This window comes from Indicator indicator, chromosome 6 (genome assembly GCF_027791375.1).
Source record: "Indicator indicator isolate 239-I01 chromosome 6, UM_Iind_1.1, whole genome shotgun sequence".
NCBI classification, from domain to species: Eukaryota; Metazoa; Chordata; class Aves; order Piciformes; family Indicatoridae; genus Indicator; species Indicator indicator.
The window spans coordinates 24,496,977-24,520,905 of NC_072015.1; the positions used below are offsets into that span (position 1 = coordinate 24,496,977).

Genomic DNA, 23,929 nt, shown 5'->3' on the forward strand with positions numbered 1-23,929 from the left:
AGATGAAAAACTTTCATTTTGGTGAAATTTTGCTAACTCTGCATTGGGAAGAATTTCTTATTGTTATTCACTGCTCTCACTCCTGTGAAATTTATCTTCGTTTCTTGTGGTGTATCATTTTGATCAAATAAAAAGTTGGCAGCATGTAAGAATCCACCAAGATGAAAAGGATTTTTTTGAACAAACAGAGACTGAATGATGTTCTAAGATTTTTGGAGGTTATTTTTTTCTCTCTCTCTCAACTGAATAATGCTATGATTTTTTAATCAGTTCTGCAGTGCTGAATTTAATGTGGAGTTATAAACAATACAGTCTTAAGACTCGATTAAGCTGAACATTGTGCTTAAATTTGCCTTGCCATGACAATAAATAGGTCTGTACTAACAGACTGTATGTTGTGTGCCACAAATATTGTCACCATCATATTGCTGTGTGAGATACACCTGCAAGGCAATCAGAGAAACTTGAGGTTCATGTATATGGCATCTAGAATGACAGAATGTTAGGGGTTGGAAGGGACCTCTAGAGATGATCCAGTCCAAGCCCCCTGCCAAAAGCAGGATCACCCAGGGCAGGCCACACATGAACACATGCAGGTTAGTTTGGAAAGTCTCCAGAGAAGGAGACTGCACAACCTCTCTGGGCAGCCTGCTCCATGGCTCCAGCACCCTCACACTAAAGCAGTTTCTCCTTATGTTGAGGTGGAACTTCCTGGGTTCCAGCTTGTACCTCTTGTTGCTTATCCTGTCACTGGGCACCACCACAAGGAGCCTGGCACCTTCATCCTGACACCCACCCCACGGATATTGATAGATCAGATCCATTCTCAGCCTTCTCTTCTCCAGACTAAACAGCCCCAGGGCTCTCAGCCTTTCTTTATAGGAGAGATGAAGAGAAGTCCCTGAATCATCCTTGCAGCTCTCTGTTGGACTTTATACAGCAGATCCTTCTCTCTCTTGAACTGGGGAGCCCAATGCTGGACACAGCATTACAGGTGTGGTCTCAACAGGACAGAAGAGAGGGGGAGGAGAACCTCCCTAGACCTGCTGGACACTTCTTTTCTTGCTGCATCCCAGGATACCACTGGCCCTTTTGGCCACAAGGGCACATTGCTATCCCATGGATAACTTGCTGTCCACTAGGACTCCAAGGTCTTTCTGAAACAGATGCATTTTAAACTTCATAATAACCAAATAAGAGGCAGTGAGGACAATGTTCTAGCAAATGACAAAGAGTTCAATATATATAATCCCATTTGATATCATAAACATTAGGATGTTGGATCTTTTTTCCACTTAAGGCAAAACACAATCAATTGCTCTTGAAATTCTTGGGCTTGGCTTCTTTCCTCATTACTGCTGGCAAAGCTGATGTCATTATTAACATCCTTCCTTCCTATTTCTCCAGCCTATTTTCAAAACTTTAAAGATTGTTTCTAGACTAAAAAAATATGTGAACACATTCTACAGAAGAATCAGTTTCAATCCTTTTCCCTTTATTTAAAAAGAACTCTATTGAAAGAAAAGAAAAAGAAAGAGCTCTTGCAAAAAGACAATAATGAAAAGAAATCTTTCTGCCCAGGTATTTATATTCACAAATATTGTTTAAGTGGGGGTTAAGGCCTCCATGAGTTTGAGCAATAATTTGACTATGAAATCTGGTTTGTTAGCATTGAAATGTTCCAGATTGCTTGAAAAGACAAATAACCTGAACAATGTTCTTGATTCTGTGATAACACTTAACAGAAGGTAAGATAGTCAGAGGTAGGGTAATTCAGATTTATTGCTGAAACCATCTGATAGAAAAAAACCCCACTTTTCACAAAATTGACAATTGATAAGCATTTAAATCTTCTCTTTGATAGAACAGAAACCCAATCTTGTTCAGTCAATCCAATACTGGAGTACTGCATCCAGTTATGGAGCCAGCAACACAGGAAGGACATGGACCTGATGGAGAGGGTACAGGGCAGGGCCAGAAAGATGTTCAGGGGGTTGGAGCACCTCTGCTACAAAGACAAGCTGAGGGAGCTGGGGTTGTTCAGCCCAGAGAAGAAAAGGCTGCAGGGACACCTACTAGCAGCCTTCCGGTACCTGAAAGGGCTACCAAAAGGCTGCAGAGGGACTGTTTCCAGAGGCCTGCAGTGATAGGATGAGAGGCAGTGGTTTGAAATGAGAGAAAAGCAGAGTTAGATTGGATGTGAGGAACAAGTTCTGCACTATGAGGCTGGTGGAACACTGCAACAAGTTACCCAGGGGAGTTGAGGCCCCATCCCTGGAGATATTCAACGTGAGGCTCAGCAGAGCTCTGTGCAACCTGATCGAGTGAAGGATGTCCCCACTGACTGCAGATGGGTTGGACTAGATGGCCCAAACCATTCTATGAAGCTGCTTTCTATGCTTTCTCATCTAGTACAGAATAACCTCATTGCCAAATAATCTCACCAGAAGACCATCATCCTCTGAGAGAAAGAAGATCACAATATAGGCCTTACATGCAATCAGATCTTATGAATTTGACAACAGAATATGCTTTATTAATCTTTTTTTTTGGCTTTTCCTCCCTATTTTTCATGGCTCATAACTGTAAGAACCTCTTACCTCAGCAACCATCTATCAGAATGAAAGGGAATATGTCAAGACACTCTTCACAGCTCATCAGTAATGCCTTTAATTAGCTATAGCAATCACTGCTGAACAAAACGAGCTGCTTCTTTACTAGTGTTGGAGGAAGACACTCCCAATATGCCATTTAAAACACAGGCTAGTGCTGCAGAATCTTTGCACAGAATTTCAGAGCTCAAAAGGATTCACTGTGCTGCCTAAGAGTTGAGAAGTTCCCTAATACAGTCGTTTTGTACCTCTGATGTAGTTCCTGCTCAGTAAGTATTTTGTTTCAGGTGTCCTTTACTCACACTTCACATTTTATAGGCTTCATTTACTAATGTGAAAGTCCTGATGAGATTCAGCAGAGGAAATGGGAAGGTGGCAAGGCAATAAAGCATTTCAGCTTTAGCTGCTGGGAGACACTTAATGAAACATTACTGAGTGATCAGGTTTATATAATGGATATATTCTAACATTTTGTGCCATTCACATTATTCTGGCATCAAGATTAGATGGGGGAATGGATTCTGTACGCTCTTGCTGGGCATATGAACAAACAATGGGAATGTTTTCCCATCTTTCCAAAAAGATGACTGTCCTCCATTTATTTTACATCCTTTAATTTGCAGAAAACTGCAGCAGCCCACATTGGAAACTCCTGCAGGATTAGTTAAGGAGGGTTGAACAAGATGACTCAAACCCTTCTAAATATTTAGCAACTGGAATATTCTCTGATTATTTTTAATGACATATCAGGGCTTCTGCTTTGAAAAGACTGGAAACATAGCTGGGAGAAGTCATTTGTGTATGGGTTTTGTCTTCCTTTTACAGACAAACCCTTTTAGCTCAACGGGTTAACAATACATAGTATTCTACTTAAAATGTATTAAAAAGGCAACAGAAGGATGAGCTCTCACCTAACAAGGAAAAAGGACAAGGGGCAAGACAAGACCAAAGAGGAGGGAGATCTACCATCTCTTTTGCTTACAGATTCACAGATTGCATTGGCTTGGAAGGGACCCTCAAAGGGCATCTTGTCCAACCCCCCTGCAGTCAGCAGGGAGACCTCCAACTAGAGCAGGCTGCCCAGGGACACAGCAAGTCTAATCTTTGAATGTTTTCAGGGATTAGCAAAAGTAGATCTATTTTTCCTTGAATCTTTAGTGTGAAAAACAAGATAACTGCATCAATGGCAAAATTGCTATAGAACTCACTGAGGCCCTTTTTTATTTCTGTGGTTTTGCACTTATAAGCTTAAGTGATGCTTCCAGCTTAAGACCTGTCCCATTAAAGAACTTTCTCAAAGTTCCTCACTAAATTTAAAAGTTGAGACGCTAGCTCTTCACAGGTATTTTAGCATTTTTCAATGTAATTTAATTACTGTGTTAGGGGTTTAAAACAAAATGTGGTGAGCAGTCAGGGAAATCCTCGATATCAACACAGCCCAGGGGATAATGACATTGAGAGCAGCCCTTCAGAGAAGGACTTGGGGGTGCTGGTGGATGAGAAGCTGGACAGGAGCCAGCAATGTGCACTTGCAGCCCAGAAGGCCAACAGCAGCCTTCGCTACATCAGAAGAAGCATGGCCAGCAGGACAAGATAGTTGATTCTGCCACTCTGCTCTTCTTTGGTGAGACCTGGAGTACTGTGTCCAGCTCTGGAACCCTCAACACAGAAAGGACATGGACCTGAAGGAGCAGGTCCAGAGGAACAGCATGAACAGGGGGCTGGAGCACCTCTCCTACAAGGGCAGGCTGACGGAGCCTGAAGAAGAGAAGGCTCCAGGGAGACCTAAAGGGGACTACAAGAAGGTTGCAGAGGGACTGTTTCCAAAGGCCTGCATTGATAGGACAAGGGGCAATGGTTTGGAATTTGAGAATATTTAGATTGGATGTTAGGAACAAGTTCTGTATCATGAGGGTGGTGGAACACTGGAACAGGTTGCCCAGAGAGGTAGTTGAGCATCCATCCCTGGAGCTATCCAAGGTCAGGTTCGACAAGGCTCTGAGTGGAAGATCTAGTAGAAGATGTCCCCTTTCAGGTACTGATGGATCACTGAGTCCAGTGTTAACCTGGAGCTGCCAAGTCCACTAAGTAATTTCCTTTTTTTCCTCAGTTATTTAAACTATATCATGATAAAAATCTCTGGGGATACTAGGTCTAGGGGGAAGGGAGCAAAACCAGAAATGGCTAGACTCATATTGGGTGTTAGGAATACATTCTTCACTATGAGGGTAGTGAGACACTGGAACAAGGTTCCCAGGGAGGTGGTGGAAGCCTCATCCCTGGAGGTTTTTAAGGCCAGGTTGGATGTGGCTCTGAGCAACCTGATCTAGTGTGAGGTGTCCCTGCCCATGGCAGGGGGGTTGGAACGTGTATGATCCTTGAGGTCCCTTCCAACCCTGACAATTCTATGGATGTCTGAATTGCAGTTAAAAGCAAGATCTGGTTTATTAATCCATACACTTCAGAGAGAGGCAGTGTGATTTGTAAAGCCACAGGTATCAGTTGTGATTTTAAGTAATATTGCTCCAACACTGAAGTTTGATTAGAATTTAACCTGATGGCTGTAAAGACTTTGTGCTGATTTCTGGCATGGCATCAACTCCCCTTCCATTTTGTTGTGCAGTGCTGGAGCTTGCCACAGGCCCTGGTGTTGTGTTAGATTGGAGAGGAGAGGCCACGTGCAGCACTGAAAGGCTACCACTCTGTCAGCTAATGAGGCCTTTTGCCACAACCTCTACAGCAGCTGCAGGGCATGGATGGAAACTCTGTCAGACCTCCAGCACTACACTGTGAAATCTGAAGTGAATAGTGGTGGCAACGTGCTGCCACTGGTAAAAGCCAACCACCAGGCTGTTCCCATTGACAAGATTAATTAGACAGCTAAATTGCTGCTTTTATCTTAGCAGTGCAATCAAGAGCTGAAAGGGTGCAAGGAAGAAACAAGTGGAAGAAAGCTGCAAAACCAGACACCAGCTCACCTAATCTCAGGATATTTTGTGCTACTTATGTTTCTGTAGCACTATTAGGCAGTGGAACATCTCCCTACTGAGGACAGGCTGAGGGAGCTGGGGGTCTTTAGCTTGGAGCAGAGGAGCCTGAGGATATCAACATATCATTTATGTTGATAAAGATGTGAAGGGATGGAGTCAGGCTCTGCTCAGTTATGTCCAGTAACAGCACAAGTGGCAATGGGTGCAAGCTGGAGCAGAGGAGGTTCCACTGCAACATAAGGAAAAACTATCACTGTGAGGGTGATAGAGCTCTGGAGCAGGCTGCCCAGAGAGGTTGTGGAGACTTTGGAGACTTTCCAAACCCACCTGGATGTGTTCCTGTGTGACCTGCCCTAGGTGATCCTGATTTGGCAGGAGAGTTGGACTGGATGATCTTTTGGGGTCCATTCCAACCCCTAACATTCTGTGATTATTCTGTTTTAATCTTTTCAGGGCTTTACACGTAAATGTTTTCATGGGTAGATGGAGGATGACAAACCCAATGCCCATTTATTGCACTGCCTTTTCTCACCTGAAACCTACTCTTTAACAAAAATGAAAAGATAAATCACCAAATACCTCACCTTCTTACTCCACAGCACACTCATTATCAGATCAACTCACACTACTAATTAAGTTAAATCTGACTGCTAAGTAACTCCCAGAGAGCCAATTTATCTAAGGTAGCATGAGCACGTACTCATGTCTCCTTCTACATCAGGAGCTGTTATTAATTAAATTCCAGTCACTTCAGACTGCAAGTCTGAAATAATTGCCACTGTGGAATGACTTTTACACTGTAGTTAACAGTGAGTTTGGCTCTTACTTTGCTGCTATTGACAGTAATCTGAATACGGGTAGACACCCCTCTGGTTATTTCATTTGAGAGTTTGCAAGGTGTTCAGAGGGAATGTGTGGAGATTCTCAGGTTTGTTTCTTGCAAGTAAATACATAAATACAAATGAAGTGCAGAGCCAAGCTGGATGGAATATTCTCTAAAGCAAACTCTGAAGGTGTAATAAACCTTTCTGAGTTCAGAGGAGGTCACAGCAGCAGCAAGTGATTTTTCCCTCTGCAACAGCTCGTCTTAGCTGGCTGCTGTACTAGGGTGAGGGTTGAAGTGAGGCTCACAATCTGCTTCCTTGCTACTCACCTTCCATCTACATCTAAGAAGCACTTTGACAACTGTTAGGTCTCTGCTGTGCAAACGCTACCAGTAGCAACAGTTATTAGGACAAAGAGGTGGTTTTTGCAGTCCCTTAAGCTTCTGTGCAAACACGTCACATTTAAGTATTCCTTTCAGCAGAAGCTTCAAAGAGATGTTTGTTACAGAAAATGGGAAGAGAAGGCTGAGAGGGGATCTGATCAATGTCTCTAAATATCTGAGGGGTGGGTGTCAAGATGAAGGTTCCAGGCTCTCTTCATTGGTGCCCAGTGATAGGACAAGGAACAATGGGAACAAGCCAGCACCCAGGAAGTTCTACCTCAACCTGAGGAGAAACTTCTTTACTGTGAGGGTGCTGGAGCCCTGGAGCAGGCTGCCCAGAGAGGTTGTGGAGTCTCCTTCTCTGGAGACTTTCCAAACCTGCCTGGATGTGTTTCTGTGTGGCCTGCCCTAGGTGACCCTGCATTGGCAGGGGGATTTGACAGATAATCTCCATAGGCCCCTTCCAACCACTAACGTTCTGTCATTTTGTGAATTATATCCTCGCATACAAAAGCTGTGCAATGAGAGTGAGACAAAACTTATCCCACTGGTAAAACTGAACTACTTTGTAGATTCATAGAATAATTAAGGTTGGAAAAGACCTTCAAGATCATCAAGTCCAACTCTAACCCCACTACCATGACTACTAAATTAGATCCTGAAGCACCTCATCTACAGCTTCTTGAACACCTCCAGGGATGGTGATTCCACCACCTCCCTGGGCAGCCTGTTCCAACCCCTCACCATGTTGCACCAAAGCTGGTGGCTTGTCTTGGTACATCATCAGGGAGCAATGTGGAATCCTAGAACGGCTTAGGTTAGAAGGGACCTTAGACATCATCTACTCCAACCTCCCTACCATGGTCAGGGAGATTTTATGGTTGTAATTGCAATCATAATATACAAACCAAACCCCTTCATGTCTCTCATCTGTATACTGCAGTCCAGCTCTTTTCATGAAACCGTGCACTACATTCCCTTAAATCACAGAATCACACAATGTTAGGGGTTGGAAGGGACCTCCAGAGATCATCCAGTCCAACTCCCCCTGCCAGAGCAGGATCACCTACAGTAGGTCACACAGGAACTTGTGTTTGTGAGCAGTTTCCAAACTCCTATGAAACGCAAATTGCTTCTTTAAGCAGATGATAAAGAGAGGGAACTAAATCCTTAGGCCCTTTCTAAGTAATACAGAGGAATGTGCTAATGAGAAGTTGTTATTTTAAAGTGAAAACAATAATAACCACTAAGGACTACATTTTAAATGTAATATTTTCATTTCAGTTTCCTAAAAGGGACAAATCAATTTCAGTCTAAGAGCAGTGAATCATCATCATCATCATCATCATCATCATCATCATCATCATCATCATCATCATCATCATCATCATCATCATCACCATCGTCATCATAACCATCAAGTTATGTTAATTATAGCATTTAAAGTCTTAAGTAAATAGCTTAGAATCTAAACATATAAAAGAGAAATGGAGACCAAAAAAAGATGGTATGTATATATAGAAAGCCTGTAACTTATTCAAGTTTATATGAAGGATTTGCCAAGCAAACTCATAGAGTAGAACAGAATCATTAAGGTTGGAAAAGACCTTCAAGATCATCAAGTCCAACCCTAACCCCACTACCATGACTACTAACTTGGATCCTGAAGCACTGCATCTACAGCTTCTTGAACACCTCCAGGGATGGTGACTCCATCACCTCCCTGGGCAGCCTGTTCCAACACCTCACCACCCTCTCAGTAAAGGATTTTTTTCCTAATCTCGATCTAACCCCCCCTGGCACAAGTTAAGCTCATTTCCTCTCCTCCTATCACCGGTTCCTTGGAAGAAGAGACCAACCCCAGCCTCACTCCAACCTTTCAGGTAGTTGTAGAAGGCAATGAGATCTCCCCTCAGCCTTCTCTTCTCCGCACTAATCAACCTCAGCTCCCTCAGCCACTCCTCCTATGAGATGCCCTCCAAATCCCTCCCCAGCCTCATTGCCCTTCTCAGAATCACAGAATCAACCAGGTTGGAAAAGACCTCAGGCATCATCAAGTCTGAGCTATCACCAAATACCTAACACCTCCTGACAACTAAACCATGTCTCCCAGTGCCACATCCAACCTTTTTTTGAACGCCCCCAGGGACGGTGACTCCACCACCTCCCTGAGCAGCCCATTCCACTGGCCAATTACTCTTTCTGTGATAAACTTTCTCCTCACCTCCAGCCTAAACTTCCCCTGACTGTGTCCTCTTGTTCTGCCACTGGGTGCCTGGGAGAAGAGACCAACCTCCACCTGTCTACAATCTTCTTTCAGGTTGTAGTAGAGAGCAATAAGGTCTCCCCTGAGCCTCCTCTTCTCCAGGGTAAACACCCCCAGCTCCCTCAGCTGCTCCTTGTAGGGCTTGTGCTCCAGACCCCTCACCAGCCTCGTTGCCCTTCTCTGGACACCCTCCAGCACCTCAATGCCTTTGCTATACTGTGGTGCCCAGAACTGAACCCACTGCTCAAGCTGTGGCCTCACCAGGGCCTGATACAGGGGCACCATCACTTCTCTGCTCCTGCTGGGCACACAAAGGTTTTATTCCAGGCCAGGATGCTGGTGGCCTTCTTGGCCACCTGGGCACACTGCTGGCTCCAGCACCCCCAGATGCTTTTCCACTGGGCTGCTTTCCAGCCACTCTGCCCCAGGTCTGTTCTGTTGCTTGGGGTTGTTGACCAAAAATAGCTCTTATTCCCAGAATTATTTTGTTCTACCCTTAAAACTGATGTAATCACTTCATGTAGATTTAATTGTGCACCCTGAGGTTGCCCAAATCCACACACAGTCTCACTGGAAGGAAACACTAAACCAATCTGCCATTCATTAGCTACTGAGAAGCCACATTGAGCCAAATGCTCTGCACAGCTCTATGTGGTGATTCTGGGGGAAAATTTTCACCATTAGCTCACAAAATGACTCCAAGAAACCTGGTTTATGTAAATTTGGGAATCCTGCTGAGCTTCCTGACAATCGATCCCATGGAAAGGAGAGAAAAGAAGCAGTGCAAATAAAAACAATTTGCATGAATCCTGGCCCAACGGAAAGAAGCTAATGGCATTGTCATTCACTGAGAGAGGACTTGGGCTTACCTTGTAAACTGTAGATCTCTCCCACGCTGTTCTGCCGAGTGATGTGATGCCAGTAGGCGCTACGAGGGAGGGAGATTGACTTGGACAGCGTCATTGGTTCAGACAGACTGGTCTGGAGCTAGAAACCAGAAAGCAAACGTAAATGGAAGTTCACACAACCACAGACAATCTGACAACTGCAAATTGAAGCAATGCTGTTAAGATAATACTGTTTGTTTCCTGGGTTACCACAGGATTTACACAGTCAGTGAAACTGTGGTGCAAGCACCAGCAACAGGAACGCTCAGAAGGAAAACGAAGATGTATATTTGAGCATTGAGGTTCATTAGAATTGTAGGATCATAGACTGATAGGGGTTGGAAGGGATCATCTAGCCCAATACCCCTGCCAAAGCAGGATCACCCGGGGCAGGACACACAGGAACACATCCAGGTGGGTTTGGAAAGTCTCCAGAGAAGGAGACTCCACAACCTCTCTGGGCAGCCTGCTCCAGGCCTCCAGCACCCTCACACCGAAGAAGTTTCTCCTCATGTTGAGGTGGAACTTCCTGTGTTCCAGCTTGTACCTGCTGTTCCTTGTCCTGTCACTGGGCACCACCACAGCCTTCCACCTTCATCCTGACACACACCTCTCAGGTATTCAGAGACATAGATCAGATCCCCTCTCAGCCTTCTCTTCTCCAGACTAAACAGCCCCAGAGCTCTCAGTCTTTCTTCATAGCAGAGGACGTTCCAGGCCCTTCATCATCCTCAAAGTTCTCTGTTGGAGTCTCTCCAGCAGATCTCTGTCTCTCTTGAACTAGGGAGCCCAGAACTGGACAAAGTATTGCAGGTGTGGTCTCAGCAGGGCAGAGCACAGCAGTATTAGGACACAGGACTATGTCCTAATTTCTCTACATCTACTCTTGTGACTGACAGAATTTTTAATGACTTTTTTAACCTTATGCTAATGATTTATATATCATTATATATTTTTTTTTCATTAAAAAAGTCAAAACACTGAAGGTGACAGCAAATACATTTGGCTTCAGGAGAAGAAGTGAACAATATGCAGTTCATTCAGGTTTTGGGTGGTTTGTTTTGTTGTTGATTTTTTTTCTGCAATAAAGACAGTTTCTTTTTCACAGATATGCTCTGGAAATAGGTTAGTTTATTACAGACAAAAAAACACCAAAACCCAGCTTGTTTCATATTCTCATTAGAGTCTTTAAACAAATAGCCAGAGAAGTAGGTCACAGAAGAGTAATGAGAATTGTAGACAGGAAATATGAATTTAATATCACTATTTAGTTGTTTTTGTTTTTTTTTTCTTTACAACTGTAAAGAAGGTTGCTCTGTGTGTTATGCCTCAAAGATAAGGAGGGGTCCAGAAATATATTTCAGGTGTCCACTACCATATAGTGAAATAGAATCATAGCATGGTCTGGGTTGGAAGGGACCTCCAAAGGTCATCCAGTCCAACCCCCTCTGCAATAAGCAGGGACATCCTCAAGTAGATCAGGTTGCTGAGAGCCTTGTTCAGCCTGACCTTGAATATCTCCAGGGATGGGGCCTCAACCACTTACCTCAACTATTTTGCTGCAAAGGGGAGGAGGAGGATGGTTGGTGCAAGGTAAAAGTTCCCAGTTCAATAACATGAGTTATTTAAACTCTACTCTGCCCTGCTGAGACCACTCCTGCAATAATGTGTCCAGTTTCTGGCTGCCCAGTTCAACAGAGACAGGGATCTGCTAGAGAGAATCCAACAGAGAGCTACGAGGATGACGAAGGTACTTGAGCATCACAGTGAGGAATGAGTAGTTTAAAGAAGCACACAATCTATTCTAACCTTGGTATGACATTTTAGGGAGTTTTTTCATCAAATATGGAAGGAAAAAAATCACAAAATACTACACAAAATACTGGTGAGGGACTTTTTAGGTTGTCAGGTAAGGATAGGACTAGAGGGAATGAAACGAAAATAGAAATGGGTAGATTCAGATTGGATGTTAGGAAAAAATTCTTCACCATGAGGGTGGTGAGACACTGGAACAAGTTGTCCAGGGAGGTGATCCTTGAGGTCCCTTCCAACCCTAACAATTCTATGATTCTATGGTTGTTTGGCAGTGGAGTAACATTATGTAAGAATAATAAAGCAAGGATGAAAGAAAAACATTCTGAAAGGAGAGTCAATGCAACTGAGATTTTTTCCCCCTCATCTCCTTGGCGATACTATAAAGAGAGAACTGGGATGGTTTGTTCCTTTTCTGGCAGAAGTGTGTGGTTTGGTTTTTTATTTTATTTTATTTTATTTTATTTTATTTTATTTTATTTTATTTTATTTTATTTTATTTTATTTTATTACTTTGTGTTTTTTTTCTTTCCTTTACAAGAAGCTCACAATAGATCACTTTGTTGTCTGCCAGAACGGACTCATGATGGAGAAGAGCAGTTGGATGTCATAGTGTTGAATGCCAGTAACAGAGGTGTCTTCACTCATGTTCTAGCACAAATCTGTTGTGGCTTTGTTTCTTTTGTGAAAGAAATTTCCTGGCAATAGAAACTTTACTACTTACTGTGAGGGCAGAAGGTCAGGTTCTTACATCTTTACAAAGTTTGAGCCTTTGTATTATACAAAGGCAATATATGAAATACTCTGTCAATTCCTCATTGCATGAAACCATTCACTAATGACATGGGAGATGATGCTGGCATGAACAGAGATGAGGCTACCTCAAGCCTGACTGTCCTGGTATGGTGAGCCTGACAAGCCTGGGACCCTGGGGTGCATCAAGAAAAGTGTGTCCAGCAGGTCTAAGGGAGGTTCTCCACCCACTCTAATCTGCCATGCTGAGACCACACCTAGAATACCAGTTTTGGGCTCCCCAGTTAAAGAGAGACACAGATCTGCTAGAGAGAGTCCAACAGAGACCTACAAGGATTATGAAGGGATGGGAACATGTCTGCTGTGAAGAAAGACTGAAAGACTGTTTAGTCTGGAGAAGAGAAGGCTGAGAGGGGATCTGATCAATGTCTCTAAATATCTGAGGGGTGGGTGTCAGGATGAAGGTGCCAGGCTCTGTTCAGTGGTGCCCAGTAATAGGACAAGGAACAACAGGTACAAACTGGAACCCAGGAAGTTCTACCTCAGCATGAGGAGAAACTTCTTTGGTGTGAGGGTGCTGGAGGCCTTGAGCAGACTGCCCAGAGAGTTCGTGGAGTGTCCTCTTTCCAAACCCACCTGGATGTGTTCCTGTGTGTCCTGACCTAGGTGGACTGGATGATCTCTAGAGGTCCCTTCTAACCCCACCGTTCTATGATTCTATGATTCTACTGCAGGTCTTAGTAGAGACAAACACAACTAAATGGTAGGAGTCAGAGAATGTGCTAGCACATTGAGCTAGTCCCTTCAGTAACTACACAGAGGTGTCTCTGATAGAGAACCCAGTGCTGCACAGATATGATTTACACACATTGATTGTCTTTCTTTCTATCATGAAATGGAAGCTTTTTTGAAAGAGAGGTTCCGGATGACATGAAGGAAGAGATTTTGCAGGTAAAAATTTGCTGACCTGCAAGTACAAAGCATTTGGGAATAAAACTATGTGGAACTATAAAATAATTTCTCTAAGGGCAAAGTCTTCAGGTCTTGTAAGTAAAAATCTAGGAGTTTTGAAGGTGCTCAGTACTGATAGATGTAAAATCATAGAATCATAGAATTGTCAGGGCTGGAAGGGAGCTTGAAGATCATCTAGTTCTAACCCCCCTGCCATGGACAGGGACACCTCACACTAGATCAGGTTGCTCTGAACCACATCTAGGGTGGCCTTAAAAACTTCCAGGGATGAAGCTTCCACCACCTCCCTGGGCAACCTGTTCCAGTGTCTCACCACCCTCATGGGGAAGAACTTCCTAACGTCTAATCTAAATCTCCCCTCCTCTAGCTTGGATCCATTCCCCAGAGTCCTATCACTGACTCCCTATAAAGTCCCTCCTCAGCTTTCTTGTAGCCCCCTTCAGATACTGGAAGGCCACAATAAGGTCTCCTCAGAGTCTTCTCCTGACTGAACAACCCCAACTCTGTCAGCTTGTCTCATAGGAGAGGAGCTCCAGCCCTCTGATCATCCTCATAGCCCTTCTCTGGACATGTTCCAGCACCTCCAGATCTTTCCTGTAATAGAGGCTCCAGAACTGGACACAGTACTCCAGGTGGGGTCTCACCAGAGCGGTGTAGAGGGGGAGAATCACCTCCCTCAACCTGCTGGCCACACTTCTCTTGATGCAACCCAGGATACAGTTGGCATTCTGGGCTGCAAGTGTCCACTGGAGGCTCATATTGAGCTTCCCATTCACCAACACTTGTTTAAAGGTATGGCTGCTTCTTAATGGGAAATGCGGACAAGCAGGGAGCAAAAAAGCCACCTAAAACTGAAAAACAAAATAAAAAAATGACACCACATCCCTACACTTTTTATTTAAGCAAAAATGGAAATGAATCACAGTCCTAGAACCAGTCATCAGCTTGACTCACGAATGCTTAACGTGAAGGTGGGTGGCATAGAAAGCACTGATGGAGATTAGGGTATTAGCTTAACCTTCAAAGATATGTTGTAGAGGTCATTCATATCAAGCAGTTCATCAGTGAAATGTTCATTCACAGCTTTGTCTCTCTCAAAAAGCAAGCAGTGAATTATCTGCATCATTGTCAGTGTTTGTTAGTAGCTGACATACAAGTCAGTGATGGGAGGGCTAGGAAGAGTTTTGCTCTCCACTGAATCAAGGAGTTAAAAGAAGCAAGAAGAGCACAGGAGATGTTATTTGGTTTGCCTCAAGAACATTGTAACTGGGAGAGAGGACAGGAGGAATGCTGGCGACACTGCTGTCTTCAAGAAGAGCAACAAGGAGGACCCAGGGAAGTACAAGCTGGTCAGCCTCACCTGGGTCCCTGGGAAGATGACGGAGTTAATTGCGGAAACCATTTCCAGGTACATGAAGGTCATCAGAATCAGTCAGCATGGATTCACCAAAAGGAACACATAGTGGACCATTCCAGCAGCTCTGTATCCCTCTTGTGCTGGGGCACCAGAACTGGAGGCAGTGCTCCAGGTTGAGTCTCAGCAGAGCAGAGCAGAGCAGAGGGGCAGAATCCCTGCTGGTCACACTTCTTTTGAAGCAGCCCAGCACACAGCTGCCTTCTGGGCTGCCAGCCACTATTGCTGGCTCACGTTGAGTTTGTCATCAGCTGACACCCCCAAGTCTTTCTCCTCCAGACTGCTCTCGAGCCACTCCTGGCCCAGCCTGTGTTTGTGTTTACACATGCTTGGCATGCAGAAAGAAAGATGAAACCTAGAATGTGATCAGCTGGGAGAACCTTGCCTGAGTAAGTTTGGGGATGACAAATTGGCATTCTAAGGTTTCCATATCTATTTTCACAGGAAATATGTTAGAATCTGCATTGACTGGTCTCTGTACAGTTACTTGAGCTTCATTCCTTCTGACAAAGCAAATGCCTTGGACCTCAGGTGCCTTCTTATGGAACTGCTCTTCTCTTGTCTAACCCAGATCAGTAGTTTCCAGTCACACCTATTTCACAGAATCACAGAAAAATTCTCGTTGGAAAAGACCCTTGGGATCATCAAGTCCAACTGAGAACCCCACTCTACAAAGTTCACCCCTATACCATATTTGTGGAAATCCCATTTCGTTTAGCTATTGCCTTCCATCATATAGGAACTGCTGGCACCAATGAACTTTAATCCAATGACAGGAAGGCAATTTTCTGAGTACTTGCTGAAACAACAACCATCACTAACCTTTCATGAATATTCCTTATTAAGTTTATCAGTGCATGACTCCAGAAGGCAGTAACACCACAGTCTGGCTGGCCTCTGCTTCCTGATATTTTCAGGAGTTAAGTTTTATGTCACACAAAGATATTTCAATTAAAAAGAGAAAAAAACCCCAGCAAACTCAGAATACATAAAATATTTTATCATGCAGTGAAGTCCTCTTAGATGATACTAGATTGGGTGGGAGTGCTGATCTGCTTGAGGGTAGGAAGGCTCTGCAGAGCCAGGCTGGATCAATAGGCTGAGGTCAGCTGTGTGAGGTTTAAAAAAGCCAAGTGCCAGGTCCTGTACTTGACTCACAACAACCCCAACCCAAGGCCTGAGGCAGAGAGGTTGCCTGACAGAAAAGAACCTGGGGGTGCTGGTTGACAGCTGTCTGAACATGAGCCAGCAGTGTGCCCAGGTGGCCAAGAAGGCCCCCAGCATCCTGGCCTGGATCAGCAATGGTGTGGCCAGCAGGAGTAGGGAAGTGATCATGCCCCTGTACTGGTGAGGCCACACTTCAAATACTGGGTTCAGTTTTGGGCCACTCACTCTAAGAAGGACACTGAGGGGCTGGAGTGTGTCCAGCAAAGGGCAACAAAAGTGGGGAAGGGTCTGGAGAACAGGGCTGGTGAGGAGCAGCTGAGGGAACTGGGGTTGTTTAGCCTGGAGAAAAGGAGGCTGAGGAGAGACTTCATTGCTCTCTACAACTCCCTGAAAGGAGGCTGGAGTGAGATGGGGGTTGGTCTCTTCTCTCCACTCTCAGGTTATAGGACAAGAGGAAATGGCCTGAAATTGTGCCAAGGGAGGTTTAGGTTGGAGATTAGGAACAATTTCTTTGCTGCAAGAGTGGTCAGGCATTGGAAGAGGCTGCCCAGGGAGGTGGTGGAATCACCATCCCTGGAGGTGTTCAAGAAACGTGTGGCTGTGGCACTTGTGGACATGGTTAAATGGCCATGGTGGTGTTAGGTCAACGGTTGGACTCAATGATCTTTTCCAACCAAAATAATTCTGTGTTTCAATTGTTCTGTTTGGATAGATATAGCCAGAGAAGTCTTAACATTGCACAGTTTCAAAACTGCAGTCACTCAAAAGCCCTGCAGACACTTCTGAAAAAACACTAATAACCTAACTTAGGAAATATATTTTTGCAGTTTGAGCAACAGCTTAAAACAAGAGACAAGATTCTCCAAATCACAGTCCACACTTCTGCTGAGAAAAGATCTAAGTGGAAGTTTTGCTTCCATACTAATGCTCCTTTACTAATGTAGCAAAACCAGCTGCAAATCAGGGACCCAGCTTGGAAAGGGAGAAGCAGAGAAGTGTATCTTTCAACTTACCTGCCTCAGCCTAATAAATCCTGCAACTGGCAACTTTTCTCTGTTTAAGTTAATTTTCTAATGATAACCCAGGTGGGTTTTTTACTCTGGAGAAAGTTGCTTGGTGTAGTGGAGAGTGTAGTTGCATGACCAAGGTGCTGGAAGCCTGCTTGGAACAGGCTACCCAGAGAGGTTGTGGAGTCTTCTTCCATGGAGACATTCAAACCCCGCCTGGATGTGATCCTGTGTGGCCTGCCCTAAGTGATCCTGCTTTGGCAGGGGGGTTGGACTGGATGAACTCTCGAGGTCCCTTCCAAACATTCTGTGATTCTGTGCCCACATGCTCTGTAAGTCAAGCCTTTGGAACTCCATGGTTTCTATTTAACACATCAATCCTTTGCTTCCATGCTGGCAGGCTCCAGCTTCATGAAACAAAGGAAAGAGAACTATCCCTGTTGCCATGGCAATCTCCAACTCCATCACTTCTTCCCTCCTTGTAACTCAAAACGTGTGTAAAGGTGATCACTGAACAGTACGGGGGAAGCATTACAGAAATGCCATCATTTTACAAATGCTTTTACAAATCCCTCAGCCAGGAGGAACTGTAACTTTTGCCACTGTCCCCTACATGGAAACAATTATGAGTAATGAAGAAACCACAAATTCTTTCAGTTTCTAAACTTGCACCTATGCTAATCTGTGACTGGATTTTGAATCACAGGCTCTGTAGAGATACACATTCACCAGCCAGCTGTATGAATCCATCTGCATCTTGCCTGGCAGCTACCTTTATGGAAATGGATTCTGACAGACTGAATTTGTGATGAAAGGAGCAGCATTTACCCTGAGACAGTCACAAGCAACAGAGCGATGTCTGCTTCTACCACAGCATGGAAAAAGCTCCATGAAACCCTCTCTGCTGAATACTGCTGAACTGAAATGTTAATAAAAAAACCTATTCCTGGAGTTGGGATGGGAGAGGCCTCCAATGCTTGGAGTCCTAGTGGATAGCAAATTATCCATATAACCATATAATCTAGTGCAGGTCACACAGGAACACATCCAGACAGGTTTGGAAAGTCTCCAATCCATCATCCAGTCCAACCCCCTCTGCAGTCAGCAGGGACATCCTCCAATAGATCAAGTTGCCCAGAGCCCTGTCGAGCCTTACCTTGAATATTTCCAGGTGGGGCCTCAACCACCTCTCTGGGCAATCTGTTCCAGTGTTCTACCACCCTCATGGTGCAGAACGTTTTCCTCACATCCAATCTAAATCTGCTCTGCTCTAATTTCAAACCATTGCCCCTCATCCTGTCATTGCAGGCCTTTGCAAACAGTCCCTCTGGAAGGTTGCTATTAGGTCTGTCTGGAGTCTTCTCTTCTCCAGGCTGAACAACCCCAGCTCCCTCAGCCTGTCCTCACAGCAGAGATGCTCCAATCCCCTGATCATTTTTGTGGCCCTCCTCTGGACCCACTCCATCAGCTCCATGTCCTTCCTGTATTGAGGGCTCCAGAACTGGATGCAATATGCCAGGTGAGGTCTCACTAGAGAAAAGTGGCAACACAAACAACCCCTGTCTGGACAGGCTTTGACTGCAAATATCAAAAGACAGCTTGGCCTTGGAGAAGTGCCCATGTTTCAGATAGGTTTTATTTTTCAGCTGCTAAATATCTGTTGCTTTCAGTCTAAGCATAATCAGAGAGATTATTAGAAATCATGTTCACGTTAAAAACTCTGTCACCTTTATAAAAAAGGACAGATAAAAAAGGCAAAATGAAGACAAAGGCTGAACTTCATCCAATTTTTGTCCTACCAACAGGTACCTGATGAGCGAAAGCACAAAAAGCGCAGGAGGGATTTACAGAATGGCTTTAGGACCATTATGAGAATTTTTGATGCCCTCTCAGATGATTATTTTTTGAAAGTCTCATATTCTCAGAATCACACAGTGGTGCCCCTCTGTACATCATTGATAAAGAAGCTTCTTACAAATCACAAAGCCTTAATTACTCACTTCTGAAGAGAGGTGCTGAAAAAACAGGAAGGTCTTGCTTGACAGGACACAGGGAATAATAATGTAGTTCAAAAGACTGATGAAAACTTGTGGAAAACAACTTCTTCAGAGGTGAATTCCTCTGTGAATTTGTCATGGACTGTGATTCAGGATTCATTTTGTTGTTGTTTTGTTGCTTTCCTATTCCCAGGGTAGAGCTGATTACTGTGTGACCTTGGGCAATTCAGACAGAAATGAATTTGTCCTTAATCTTTCTGTGCCTCGTTTTACTCATTAGTGTAATTATTATAATAATACCTGTCTCCTGAGAGCATCAGGGGGATCCATCAGCTATTATTTTTGCTAATAATAACAGGAGCTCTGTAGGCTACTGTAGTTTATTTGACAGGGATGAGTTTTCTCAAAATAGCAGAGATGAGATTAGTAAGACATTAAGCCCACTGGAGAACTGCCTTCAGAATTCTTTTTCTAGCAATACTCAAGTCAAACTCGCAGCAGAGCTACACAAGCAGCTTGCCAGTGCAGGTTGGGGGCTGACCTGTTGGAGAGCAGCTCAGGGGAAAGGAAGCCGAGGGTCCTGGTGGACAACAGGATGACCCTGAGCCAGCAATGTACTCTTTCATTGCAAGTTTTCATTCAGCTTCTACTTTCTACTAAGAGGAAGGCAGATTTCAATCTCAGTTTTAGGAGGCACAACATACAGAAGGCTAGAGGATGGTAACATTACACAAAGCATTCCAGGAAGTTTTAAGAAGAAAAGAACGGAAGTAATTTCTAGATTAGGACGTGACAAGGTATGTGGGTTGTAGTCCCTAGAAGATGGTCTTGCATTCAAGATTGTCCAGCCAAAATGGCTAGGGATAAGAGATGTCGAAGTTGTGTCAGGCAAGGGAGGAATTGAGTTCTTCTCACCATGCTCTGAATGAAAGCCCTCACAACTACTACTACTGCTTGAGAAACATCCAAAACTCCAGTGCAAGCTCTAGCGAACAGTTTCCAAAGAGCAAAACGTCTTCTGAATTACATCACCAGCTACCAAAATACCTGATCAAATCATCTGCAAGGACTTGGCAGCTCTGCTCTCACACCTACCCACAGCACTTACCTACACACTCCACAAAACTTGATGTTGTCTGCAGAGTTTCTGAGGTGATGAAGAGCTCTGCTCCCCCGCTGCGTACGAGCAGCTGCACTAACTCTTCATGACCGCAGTAAAGACTTTCCCTCTACTGCATTTCATTCAAGCCCACAGCAAGCATCCAGCAATAGCCACCACCTGCAGGTGCTTTGCTGCTCCTCCTTTCACTGTCTGCAAGGTATTCTCAGAGGAGACAACAGACTCCTGCAGCTGATGGAGGAAAAGGCAGGGAAGAAAAGAGCTGACTTGGAAAGTCAGGAAGAGGCAGTAGCCATGGGAAGTTCAGATTTCATGGTGGGATGAAATCATAGAATTACAGAATGTTAGGGGTTGGAAGGGACCTCCAGAGATCACGCAGTCCAATCCCCCTGACAAAGCAGGGCCACCCAGGGCAGGCCACAAAGGAACACACCCAGGTGGGTTTGGAAAGTCTCCAGAGGAGGAAACTCCACAACCTCTCTGGGCAGTCTGCTCAAGGGCTCCAGCACCCTCACACCAAAGAGGTTTGTTCTCATGTTGAAGTGGAACTTCATAGGTTCCAGCTTATCTCTGTTATTCTTGTCCTATCACTGGGCACCACCAAACAGAGCCTGCCACCTTCATCCTGACACCCACCCCTCAGATATTTAGTGACATTGATCAAATCCCCTCTCAGCCTTCTCTTCTCCAGACTAAACAGCCCCAGGGCTCTCAGCCTTTCTTCATAGCAGAGATGTTCCAGTCCCTTTATCATCCTCGTGGCTCTCTGATGGACTCTCTCCAGCAGTTCTCTGTCTCTCTTGAACTGGGGAGCCCAAAACCAGACACAGTATTGCAGGTGTACTCTCAGCAGGGCAGAGTAGAGAGGGGTAGGAGAACCTCCCTAGACCAATGAGTCTAGCTGATGGGCCTAGACAGATGAGTCCTATGAGACACTATTACCCTCCTTACTCTGTTCCAGGTAAGAAAGTAAAAGATTAAATGACCTGCAGGTTTATTTCTTATCCACCTTCCTCTTCAACCTCTCCTTAAGCCCCATTCCAGTCTTTGACACCTTTATTATTCTCCTCCTAATAACGACTAAAATAAAATATATACATAAGCTCCTTGATATTCTCTTTTGTGAAACGACAGAAATCTATCCTAACGACTCAACCACTTAGATTAAAGGGAATATTCAAGAGGAGAGGTGTAAATAATGACAATGGAAAAGAAAGCTCCAGATGAAAGGCTTCAGAAGGGTGTTTGTCTTCTGGTAAATATTGAAAGACAATCTTAAATGACGTCATTTTTTTACTGCTCTTCTGGTTAAAGCAAAACAACTGTCACAGGCTATTTCCTATGGTAATATTATGAAACCTGTGCTATTGTAATTCCTTTGTGCATTTACACTTCAGTCTCACTGGTGGTTGATTAACTTCAGCTGGTTAACATCAACTTTAGTGCTATCTCACTTGGAATTATTTTTTTTACAGGTTGTAAATTTTAATTCTTTTGAGATTACAGAATGGCTTTTTACTGACAGCTCCTTCAAAAAGGGATTTATAAGGTTCCAAAGGTATAATTATTTCCTAAGCATGCCTCCCTTCTATGTGTAGTCATAACAGGAGAAATCTACAGTTCTTATTCCATTTTGATGGCCTGGGACAAAGACTGGGGGCAGGAATGGTGCTGGTGCTGCTCACTTATCCAGGAATGGGGCTTGTTGGCCAGGAGGATTTCTTGGCAAGGCCCTAGTTTTAGGGAAGCACATCCCTGGCTTGGCTGCAGGGAAGGAGAGAGGATGGTTTTAGGATAGGCAGATGTGGCAGAGGTTTTGGCAGGGTGTTTGTGGAGTGCTGGAGAATGATGTCCTGATGACATAAGAGTTTGAGAAGATGCCTCTCTGTGGTGTTGAGGGTTTGGAGGCTCACTTTGACCTGGTGCAAGTGTTGGTGAAGGGGATTGTAAGGTTCCTATTTGGCAGCTTTTCTTCCCCATGTGTCATTCAGCCACATCCTCTCCTGCACAGAGCCATTGGAACAGGGTCAAACATTTGGAACAGGCTACCTGGGGCAGTGGTGTAGTCACCATCCCTGGAGGTGTTCGAAAACTGTGTGTACATTGCACTTTGAGTTACGATTTAGTGGTCATGGTGAGGTTAGGTCAATGGTTGGACTTGGTGTCTTGGAGGTCTTTTCCAACCCAGAGAGGCTATGGAGTCTCCATCTCTGAAGACTTTCCAAACCCACCTGGCTGTGTTTCTGTGTCCTGCTCTGGGTGATCCTCTCTAGCAGCGGGGTTGGACTGGATGATCTCTGGAGGTCCCTTCCAACCCCTAACATTCTGTGATCCCTTAAATGTTCAGCACTCCATCAGTCAGGAACAGCTGAAGTTCCAAGATCAAGCCAACACCATCCTACTAGTTGAAGGGTAAAATTGAGAGATTTTTCAGCCTCTTTTACACAGCCTATAGATTCTACACAGCCTGTGACAGCCTCCAGCCGGCCTCTGATGACCTCCTTCTCACAGTGCAGCCTCATCCAGGAGCCCAGCACATTAGACACTGTGTGGTTGATGAGTCATGTCTATTTCTTAGCCTGCTCTCAGAGCATGATGTCAGGGACCATATGGCCACGGCCTTCACGAATGAGGTTTCAAGGAGCCATATGAAGACAGAATGGAAATGAGTTTCCCAAGCAGCAAAGATGCTAACTGACAGAGGGAAGACCTGCAAGTGGTGGTTCCATGGAAGGAAAACACTGTCTGGTCATGGTCTAAGCACTTGTTAGAGCATTAAGAACATGGTCTCATTTCTCTTCCTGATGTTGACACTTTAAAAGCAAACATATTTACAATTACTCTTTTGTGATGGTTTGAAACTGTCTTTGTAATTTTCCTTGAAAAGTTCAGAACAGAGAAAGTGAAAGAGTGTAAATAAGTCACTATTGGGTGTAAGAAAGCAAAATACTGATTGTTCTAAACACTTCCATTGGATAGATAGAAATGTTTAAGAACTATTACCCAAAACAAAGTAGGCACTCTGCACATTCTGCGTTCTGCAGTGGGGGCAGTTGCTGGGCTGTCTGGCTGCTGTTTCTTCTTCTCTTCTGGCTGAAGATAACACAGGCTGACCTTGGCAGCTAAGTTAACAACTTTCTGCTCTAACTAACTCTGCTTTCTGTCCAAGGGGGGCCTGGGTGGGAAGCTCCTGGGAAGGGTCACCTTTGGGGGGAAGCAAAGGGAGATTGGTTGTGCTTTTCTGTTGATTATATATATTTGTAAATGTTGTGAATTTTGTATGTTTGTACATGTTCATTGCATTTCATCGTAGATTGTAGATTCTGCTTTGTAAATACAGCTTTCATTTGCTTCCAGACTGGGCTAGCCTGGTTATTGTCGGTGGGGGGGAATTTCGGCTCACACCGACACATCTTTTTTCATAGTTTTGGATTACTGGACAATCATTTCTGGCCAGCAGAATGCAGCTGGTTTTTTTTCCAGCCCTTCTGCTACTTTAGATGCTCTTCCATTTGCTCTACCATCTTGTCTTTTGACTTTTCAGTAATTGTGGTGCTCCTAAATTCATTTCAGCCTTGATTGTGAACTCTCTGCCTCCTGCTTTTTCTGTCCAAAGTTTGTGCATCTCAACTATTGTGCCGATAAAACTAAGCAGAAAAACTCCCTAGCTTTTCTTCATAACCCACCAAAAAAAAAGTAACTTCTCTGGCTTCCAATCTCAGATC

At 44.3% G+C, this 23,929-nt stretch overlaps 1 protein-coding gene across 1 annotated transcript in view; it reads right to left on the reverse strand.

Moving 5' to 3' along the window:
* Positions 1–23,929, reverse strand: part of DOK6 (docking protein 6) — a 229,008-nt gene that overhangs the window by 24,852 nt on the left and 180,227 nt on the right. Inside the window, exon 7 of the mRNA XM_054381801.1 lies at positions 9,945–10,062. Coding sequence (XP_054237776.1) covers positions 9,945–10,062 — 118 coding nt within the window. The remainder of the gene's footprint in view (positions 1–9,944; positions 10,063–23,929) is intronic.